The sequence below is a fragment of the Equus caballus genome, chromosome 14 (genome assembly GCF_041296265.1).
Source record: "Equus caballus isolate H_3958 breed thoroughbred chromosome 14, TB-T2T, whole genome shotgun sequence".
Classification (NCBI taxonomy): domain Eukaryota; kingdom Metazoa; phylum Chordata; class Mammalia; order Perissodactyla; family Equidae; genus Equus; species Equus caballus.
The window spans coordinates 21177006-21186470 of record NC_091697.1 but is presented as its reverse complement, the minus strand read 5'-3'; the positions used below and the strand labels follow the sequence as shown (position 1 = coordinate 21186470).

At 57.0% G+C, this 9465-nt stretch overlaps 1 protein-coding gene across 1 annotated transcript; it reads left to right on the top strand.

Moving 5' to 3' along the window:
- Nucleotides 1–5002: 5002 nt before the first annotated feature.
- Nucleotides 5003–8914, top strand: EIF4E1B (eukaryotic translation initiation factor 4E family member 1B). Its single transcript, XM_005599205.4, has 7 exons — nucleotides 5003–5129; nucleotides 5223–5413; nucleotides 5654–5749; nucleotides 6414–6477; nucleotides 7210–7323; nucleotides 7459–7598; nucleotides 7949–8914. Exons 1-7 carry the CDS (start codon nucleotides 5112–5114, stop codon nucleotides 8061–8063), a joined length of 738 nt encoding a protein of 245 aa, XP_005599262.2. The 5' UTR covers nucleotides 5003–5111; the 3' UTR covers nucleotides 8064–8914.
- The last annotated feature ends 551 nt before the right edge of the window (nucleotides 8915–9465 follow it).

Genomic DNA, 9465 nt, shown 5'->3' with positions numbered 1-9465 from the left:
ATGGCCTAGAGAGAATGACTATTGAGGCTTCAGGGGAGGGGGGGGCGGAGAGTATGGGAAGGGGTTGGGAGAAAGTCCCAGCTGGAGCAGCTGGAGCAGAAGCCATTCTCTTAAGAGAGTCCCGGGGGGTCCCAGCCCTGCTGGGTGCTGCAAAGACCTAAGATGCACCCTTATAACTCCGTGTGCAGTACCTGACGTGTGATGAAACATTTATCACCCTCCTGCTATGCAGAGGCCTCAGGCTGGGGAGGAAGCCAGGCCAGCAGGAAGGGGTGCTAAGAACAGAGGGGGAATGAGTGGCACTCTCTGGGCACCCACTGTGTGCCAGGCCCGGCATCCGTTGTGTCACAAAGCCCTTGAAACAGTCCTTCAAGGCTGGCCTCCGTCCCTGTCTGACTGAAGAGGGAACTGACACCAGGAGGGGGCGCATCCTCTCGGCTCTGTCCTGTCGATCAGCATTTCTGGACTGCCTACTGTGTGCCAGGTACTGTTCTAGGTACCGGAGAGTCAGCAGAGGACAAGCCCAGTGAAGTGCTTGCTTCTCCAGAGCTTGACTTTCTAGTAGGAAGCAACAAATTAACAAATGAACTAGTGACTAAATGAGATGCTTAGATTGTGTTGCTCTTGTCAGAATCAGCCGCGCTCACCTTGCTAAGTCTCTCCCTCCTCACTCTGACCTCTGAGTACTTACTATGAGCCAGGCCCTGTTCTAGGCACTGGAGAACACAGCCGTGAACCAAAGAGGCCTTGGGGACCTTATGTTCTATGAAGGCAGATGATAAGTAAAATAAATAAGTAAAATCTCTGGTGATAAAAGCTAGGAGGGAAAGCGAAGAAGAGAAGTGTGGAGAGAGCAGGAGTGGGGCCGAGGCTTGAGCGGTTAGACACAGCGGGCAGGCAGGGCCTCGCCTGAGTGAGCCCTGGGGGGGACGGGTGTGTAAAGCCTGAGGGCAGGAGGGGTCTGGCACGCTGAGGACCTGCACGCAGGCCAGTGTGGCTGAAGCAGAGCGAGCAGGAGAGGAGGGCAGAGAGCTGACGGGGCCTTGCAGACCCTTGTCCTGTGAGTGGAGGAGCGACATGATCTGACTTTCATTTTAAGTGGTCGCTGTGTAGGGGGTAGCTCGCTCTTGGGCAAGGGTGGAAGCTGGGGACCAGTTCAGATGGCATCGCCGTGATACAGGCAAGGTGATAGTGGCTCGGGCTAGGGTGGTAGCAATGGACATGGAGGGAAGTGGTTGGCTCCTGGATTTATTTTGAAGGTAGAGCTGAAGATAGGATGTGCTGATAGGCTGGAAAGAGAGGAGTCCAGGGCCATTCCAGAATTTTTGGCTGAGCAATTGGAAGGATGGAGGGGATCATGGGAGGAGCAGGTGTGGGGACAGGGCAAGGTCAGGAATTCAGCTTTGGATGCAGGAACCCTGAGATGCACATTAGATACCCAGGTGGAGCTGGGAGCAGGCAGGTGGACACGCTCTTCTGGGTTTCAGGTCGAGGCCAGAGATATCACTGTATGTGTGGCATTTTGTGCCCATGACTGATGAGATCATGAAACACCAAGTGCTGACAGAGCAGGGAAGAGGCCCAAGGGCTCCATCCGGGCACCTTCTGAAGCAAAGACGAGGAACCACCAATTTTATTCAGAGCTGTGTTCCCCAGTGCCTAACCAGTGCCTGGTGCAAAATAACTGCTGGGTCTGTATTTGTGAATGAATAGCTGAATGAATGAATGAATGAGTGGTGGTAAGTGCTAAGAAGGAAATAAAACAGGGTGATGAGTTAAAGAGTGCATGGGGAAGAGTGGTCTTCTTTAGACATGGTGGTCAGGGAGGGCCTCTTGAGAAGGTGACATTTGAGCTAAGCCCTGAAGGACAAGGAGGAGAAGTCAGTCATGTAAAGACTTGTGGAGGGAATGGTATGTGCAAAGGCCCTGAGGCAGGAAAGCATCGGGCCTGTTGGAGGATCAGTGTGCTTGGGGCACTGTGAAGCTGGATCATGTAGGAATTTGCAGGCTCAGAACTTGGACTTTAAATCATGGGAGTCCCGGAGGGTTTTAAACAGAGGAGATAAATGATCAGGTTAATATTTCATATGATCCCTCTGAGACACATGGAGAATGTTCTGTAGGGAGGCAAGAGTGGAAGCAAGGAGAGTGTTAGGAGAGACCCAGGTAGTGGCCCAGGTCAGAGATGGCAGGGCTTGCCTGGGTGGGGCAGTGGGAGGGAGAGGAATAGACAGATTCAAGACATTTTAGAAACAGACTGGCAGGATTGGGCTTTAAGAGTCCCTGCTTGTCCTACCCCACTGTGAAGATGTCCCCCACAGACAGAGTTGGGTAGGCCTTGGGTAGGGACCAGGACCCCAGTAGGACCAGGGGGTTTGCTCCTAGGGTCTCTCCTTAGTCATCCCAGGCTGGAAAGATGTGGCAGATGGTGGGAAGGGGTGCTGTGGCTGGCAGGGTCCTTCCATGCCAGGTCCTGGAAGGCACTGAGACCATACCCGGCACTTGGGGAGGGTCCTTTCTCCCTTTTCCTCCATCAAATGTAGACTCAGGATCCCTCCCCAAGCTGGCCCCTCCTCCAGGGCTTCCTCTGTCCAAAATTTGACACTCCCCCCACTGGGAGGTGGGACTGTGTCCCCGTCCTTGAACGTGAGCCCTGGGGCTCTGATAGGATGCAGTGGATGTGATGCTGAGCTAGGTCGCAGGCCCAGGCCTTGAAGTGGCAGCTCCTGCTTCCCGCCTCTTGGGAGCCTGACTCTGGGAACACAGCCACCATGCTGTGAGGAAGCCAAGAAGCTATGGGGAGGGACCTCGCAGAGCTGTCCCAGGCACACCCCTGGCTGAGGTTCCAGCTCACAGCCAGCATCAGCATGAGCAGATGACCGCAGCCCCCGCCTGGGAGTCGCCCCAAGCAATGGCACTTTGGAGCAGAGAAGAGCTGTCCCTACAGAGCGCCACCCGAACTGCAGATTGTGAGCAAAATAAATGATTATTGTTGTTTTAAGCCACTAAGCTTGGGGTGGTTTGTTATGCAGCAATGGGTGGCTGGGACAGCATGGCCCACCTCCCCAGGGCATACCCATCACCAAAACCACTCAGTCCTCCTTCTAAATGCCTATGAAACCCATCATGTCCTCTCCAGCTTCCCTGCCACCCTGTCACCTGGACAACTGTGTTAGCAGCCTAACAGATTGCCTTCCACTCACTCTTGCCACCACGGCATGTGTTTCCCACATGGCAGTCCAGAGAACTCACTGATTGCCCATCTGATTACCACCCCAGCCCTCCTGTCCCACTTGAAGCCCTCAGTGGCTCTCCATTCTCCTAGGATCAAGATTGATCATCCTTTCCTCCTCTGGGCTTCAGCCACACTGGTCTTTCTTCTCTTCCTCCAGTACCCCATGTTCTTTTGGCCCCAGAGCCTTTGCACATGTTGTTTCCACTCCCTGAGATGCCCACCCAGTTAACTCTCGCTCACACTTTGGGTCTGGCTCAAACATCACCTCTTCTGTGAACTGCCTCTAAGCCAGTGGTTCTTGAAATGGAGTCCCAGCATCATCATGGAACTTGTTAGATATGCCAATTCTCAGGCCCAAGCCCAGCGCTAAGGAATCAGAAGTCCTGGGGGCAGGGCCCAGCAGCCCGTGTTTAAAAAGGCCTGCAGGTGATTCTGATCCGGGCACTTGAGAACTGCTGTGCACTAAGGCCCCAGTTCAGGTCGTAGACTCCCTTCTACCACCTGCAAGTCCCTTCCCCCACCTGCAAGTCCCTTCCCTCTGGAGCTCCGCATCTGTCATCACCTAGGTCTTTGTGCGGTTGTCTGATGTCTGGCTCCCATCACAGACCAGAGCCCATACCTGGAGCTTAGGGGTTGAAGGTTGAACAGGCATTCATTGTCAGCCTCCAGGTGGTCATGGGCTTCCCGCGGTGTGGGGTAGGGGAAGGGACTGGTCCCCTTACAGATCTGGGACCCTAGAGGTGGCCAAGGGGAGGGTGAGAAAGCTTAAGAAATGAGGGGGCTTCAGCCCCTGCAGAAAAGGGTGCTGTTCAGAAGGCAGGGAAAGGGTATCCAGGGCCAGAGCTTTGCCTCCGCCCTCCCCTCCCAGCCCCTACCCTGGGGTAGCCCTCAGCTGACTTCCATTGACTGCTGAGCCAGGCCTCGTTCTGTGGGCTTTACATGCTTTCTATCATTTAATACAATAAGCTGCTGAGTTGTGTATCATTAACGTGCCCATTTTACAGATGTGACACTGAGACTCAGTGAGGTTCAGGTACTTGGCTGAGGTCAGGGCAGGGAAGACTTGACCCCAGGCTGTGTGACTGGCGCACTGCCCCTCACCATCAATGTTGGGTGGAGAACAGCTGACGGACCAGGAGGTAAGAAGCCTGAGTGCAGGGTGGCCGGCAGGCTGCATAGAGCCCCATTTGCCCGTCCAAAGGCTGCCTCAGCTGCGGCGGGTTGTGGACCTTGAGGTGGAGGCCCAGTGTTGCCAGACCTTTCCAAATTTTTAAGAATAATCAAAAGTGTGGATTTTTAATATATGGTCTTCCTGTTTCTAAATGATTACATCTTTTAGAAAATTCAGATGCTTCCAGAGACCAGATAAATGCCTGAGTCAGATGACAGTGGTGGCCAAATCCAGGGGGTGAATGGCAGCAGAGAGAAACAAGGAGACACCACAGTGCATGTATGAGGTCTCCGACCTGGCCGCAGCCCCCCTAAGTCAGTCACTGCTTCTGCCCTCTCTGGAATAGTCTGCTTTAAATCCAGGACCTGCCCTGGGTGGGATGTGGTTTCACTAACGGCAAACTGCTAATAATGACCCTTACTTTCCTGTCTCGGCCCCGACGTGGCCAGCACCATGTGGGCAGGGCTGGATCTGCCTAATCACAGCTGGGTTCCCAGCCCCAGGCCTGCATGCAGAAGGTGCTCACTAAAGGCTTGCTGATGGTGGGAACAGGGTAAGCCCTCCCCCTCTGAGCCCCTCCCCTACACCGGCTCCTCCCCTCCCCTGCCCTGGGCAGGCGGGGGCGGAGCACTGGCAGGTTAAAAGCCAGCAGCTGGGGACCTCTCCCATCCTCTCCTCCAATGCTAGGTGCCCAGCTACAGCCACATGGCTACCGCCAGCCCTGTAAGTCCACCCGCCAGCCTTCCTCGGCAAGGGACGGGGCTGGGGCGCCGAGGCCCGAGCTCACAGCACACCCCGACGCCTTTCTTTGGTCAGGCCAGAGAGGCTAAGGGTGGAATCCGAAAGTGGGAGAAGGAGAAAGAGGAAGAGGAAGAGGAGGCAGCAGTGGAGGCTTCGATGGGAGAGGCAGCTCCGAGCTCTCCCCGGGCTCTGCGGTCCCGGAGCAGGAAGGCCAGCGGTGAGGGCCCCTCGGAGGCAGGGCCGGAGCTGCACCCGCTGCAGAACAGGTAGGGCAGGCCCCAGGGCCTCGTCTGGGAAAGGCCAGAGCTGGCCGAAGACTTGCGCCCTGTTGGCCCCTCTGGCCGTAGCCCTGCCGAGAATCCCTACTCCTCCCCTTAGGATAACTGCCTCCAGTCACTTCGGGGGCCAGTTTGTCCTTGAAGGGGCAGGACTTCCCTGTCAGCCTAGGTGCTGCTGGGGGTGGGAGTGAGGGTCTCTCTACTTTCTCCTGCCACCCCTACCCCCAGGTGGGCTCTGTGGTTCTTCAAGAACGATCGCAGCCGGGCCTGGCAGGACAACCTCCATCTGGTCACCAAGTTTGACACCGTGGAAGACTTCTGGGCGTGAGTGTCTGCCCCTCATGAAGGAGGCCGGGGCCAGGGGCTCTGGGCTCGAGGTCCTTCCCAGACTCCTCCAGGGGGCTGCTTCCTACACACCTTTCCCAGGACTCCCCGGGGCCTGCAGTGCTTGCTGAGGGCTGGGCCTTGCTGGGTTCTGTGGGAGGTGGCGAGGGCATTGGGGCACAGGCCCTCCGAAGCCTTCTTGAGGATTAGGGAGAGAGCCCGGAGGTGGGAGAAGCAAGGAGTAGACCCTACTCTGCCACTCCATGCTTTGCAACCCTGGGCAAGTTCATTCCCCTCTCTGTGCTTGTCTTGGCCACAAAGTGAGGATTAGGCTGCCTCAGAGTGTCTGTGGGTGACAAGTGAGGGAATCTGAAAGGCGCTGTGCAAACCCTAGGGGCGGGTGAGGTGCCCCAGGGCTCCAGCTGGAGAGGTGCCCGCCCCAGGGTCTAAGAGCCACCCCACGGGCTTGGAGGGCCAGGAAGGCTCCAGAGAGGAGGTGGGGCTGGAGGCTTTGGGTCAGGAGGGATGGAATTCCAGGCAGGGTGCAGCAGTGTAGGCAAAGGCTTGGAGGTGGGAAGGTGCGTGGGAAGCAGTGGGGTCTGAGGCCGGCTGGAAGCAGGCCCTGAGAAGCCTGGCCTCACCCTGGGGCGGGGGCTCTCTCCAGGATGTACAGCCACATCCAGCTGGCCAGTAACCTCTCTTCTGGCTGTGACTATGCCCTGTTCAAGGTAAGCTCTGCTGTCCCCCCCGGCCCAGGGGCCTGATTCTTCCCGGCTTCTGCATCCTCCCTCATGGGGTTGGGGGTGGGGTGCCGAGGACAGCCTCCCTTGGAGCAAAGATATGATTTCTGATGGGAGGAAATGCTGTACTGAAGCTTGGACAGTGTTATGTCTGAGCTGCACCCTGGAGGATGTTTAAGAGTCTGGAAGGGGAGGGGAGAAGGGGGAAGGGGGAAGGAGCCCGGGTTTCTGGCCTGGCTCCTTAACTAGGGACAGGCATCAAACTGCCCCAGGACACTCGTCATCAACGTCCAGGCCCCTCCCTAGAGGTATGTGCTGTGGGGCCCTGACATCAGTGTTTAAAGATTTCTCCAGGTGACTTGTGCCCTGCCAAGCCTGGGATGTGCCGTTGCCTACACTAGGAACACCCAGAGGTGTCCTTGATCACTCCCATTTGAACGCTTGTCACAAGGAACTTGGTTCAGTAAAGGAGAGAAACACACACATATGAAAACCTATAAAAGGTGACACATGTTGAGGCTTGGGCCTGCGGGAGCTCAGAGAAGGGGCTGGGGGGCTGAACGGCTGGTGGTGGAACCTGTTGTACAGAGGGGATGGAGGCACAAGAGACCTGGGCCTGTGGAGGCCTGTGGAGGGGCTGGAGCAGGCCCTGGGAAGGTGGTTGGGCCTCCACTTCCCTTTGAACAGAGGGAGGCAGTTGACTTGCCGTCCACCTCCCAGGATGGCATCCAGCCCATGTGGGAAGACAGCAGGAATAAGCGGGGTGGCCGCTGGCTGGTCAGCCTCGCCAAGCAGCAGCGCCACAGTGAGCTGGACCGCCTGTGGCTGGAGACGGTGAGTGTGGGAGCTGGAAGAGGAGGGTCCCCAAGGGAGGGGGCAGGGCTGGTCTGAGTCCCCCGGAGGCAGTGGCCTCAAGGATGGCAATCCGTGTGCCACAGCTGAAGGTATCATCATCCTCTTTGGCCCCAGCTGCTGTGTCTGATTGGGGAGAGCTTTGAGGAGCACAGCCGGGAGGTGTGTGGCGCTGTTGTCAACGTCCGCACCAAGGGGGACAAGATTGCCGTGTGGACGAGGGAGGCAGAGAACCAGGCAGGCGTGCTGCACATTGGGTAAGGGGCGTCTCTGGCACAGGGTGGGGGCTGGGGCTCTTGTAGGGAGAAGGTGAAATGGGGGGTGGTTTGGCCTGCAAGCGAGACCTCTGGAACTCTCCATGCCATCTCCTGCTTCTTCCTTATCCACCTGTATAGAGGGTTTGGAATCTAGATTTGAAACTATTTCTAGCAGAACACTTTTCTTTTGCCTTAGAGTCATGTTTTGGGTATACATGTGGGTAAGACTACAAAACAGGAGTGACTGGCTGGAACCAGGGTAGGAGCTCTGGGCAAAGGACGCAGGGTCCCGGGTTATCTCCAGGACCCGCTGTTGACTGCTGTCTCACTTCCTCTCCCACTCACCTCAGGCGTGTCTACAAAGAGCGCCTGGGCCTCTCCGCAAAGACCATCATCGGGTACCAGGCCCACGCAGACACAGCCACCAAGAGCAACTCCCTAGCCAAGAACAAGTTTGTGCTGTGAGGGGCCTTGGCACCACTCCCCATACAGCGTCCCTGAGCCTCTCCCTGCTGTCTGTGTGTGTGTGTGTGTGGAGGGGGTGCTAGGCTACCCTGCTGATGCTGGGCAGGACTGGAGGGCAGATCACCCGGTTCTCACCTTCCTGGAGTGAATATGAACACTCTTTAACATGATTGGGGGCCAGGCCTAGGGGCAGCTCTGGGGGAGGGGCCAGCCTGGGGACTTGGGGCAGCAGAAAGGGGAGGACACCTCTGGGTTTCCTTGTCTCACCCCGGGGTGGGTGAGTGGGTAAGGTGAGTCATGCTGGGAAGGAGAGCTCAACCGCAGGTGGAAAGATGACAGGAGAGAATCCTCTGATCCAGCACTTACTCCTAAGTGGGCTAGGGGGCCTGAGGGCCAGACTCTTCTATTGGGCAGGGGGGGGGGGGGGGCTCAAGGCCACCGACACTGAGAGCTGGAGTGCAGGGACAGGAGTGGGGGACATTTCCTCTTTGTGATCACTCTGCTTATAAACCTTTGTGGGTTGCCTCTCTGCGGATTTGTGTCCTAAGAGCCCAGCCTGTCCCCCATCCCTTCCTGGAGTGTGGTGACCCCACACCCCAAGGGCTGGAGGGTGAGAGGCGAATGTGGTCTCACAGAGGGATACGTGGGGGCTGGAGCTCTCGCCCTTTCCTCAGCTGTGGCCGGGGTCTGGGCCTTGCCTGCCTCCGGGCTACGCTGAACCAGAGGTGGGTGGAGGGGGCTCACCAAGGGGAGGAGGACAGTGGTGGTCAGGCCTCACCATGGTTCTGCTAGAGGTGGGTTAACTTAGCTCCTTTATTCCTGTTCTAAATAAATACTCACTTTGAACAAAATTGGAATGGTTTTTAAGGAGGGCTCTAAAATTGAGTAAGATTCAGGCCCCCAAAATCTTGATCTGCTCCTGTCCTGCCTTGGAGGGACTCATGTGAGACTCCCAGTTTCCAAGACTCAGGGCCCAAGCTGGTATGCGGAGAGGGGTAAGACTGGAGGGCTTCAACCACCAAAGTGGTGTGAGCCAGGGTGTGGGGTATCTGCCTCTGCCCAAACTGAAGGGGCAAGGAGCAGCGGGCATGGCACCCGCAAGACCCAGGTGTCATCCGGCCTGAGCGCGAGCCAGGATAGGTAGGGCTGGATTTCTTTTGAGTGAAACACACAACTGAACCGACTGCACTGTAATAAAGTGTCCTGCACGTGTGTGAAAAACACGAGCCGAATCACCATCTCCATCCGCTCACCAGCTCAGTGGTTACTCCTCTTCAGGGATGGGTTCCGACAGCAAGGCCGGGGACAGGGTGGCGCTGGTACTGAGCTTTGCGGGCTGAGGGGAACCGGAGTCCTTGGTGCCTGTGGTTTGCGGGGCCATCAGGAAGCGTCTCAGGCGAGT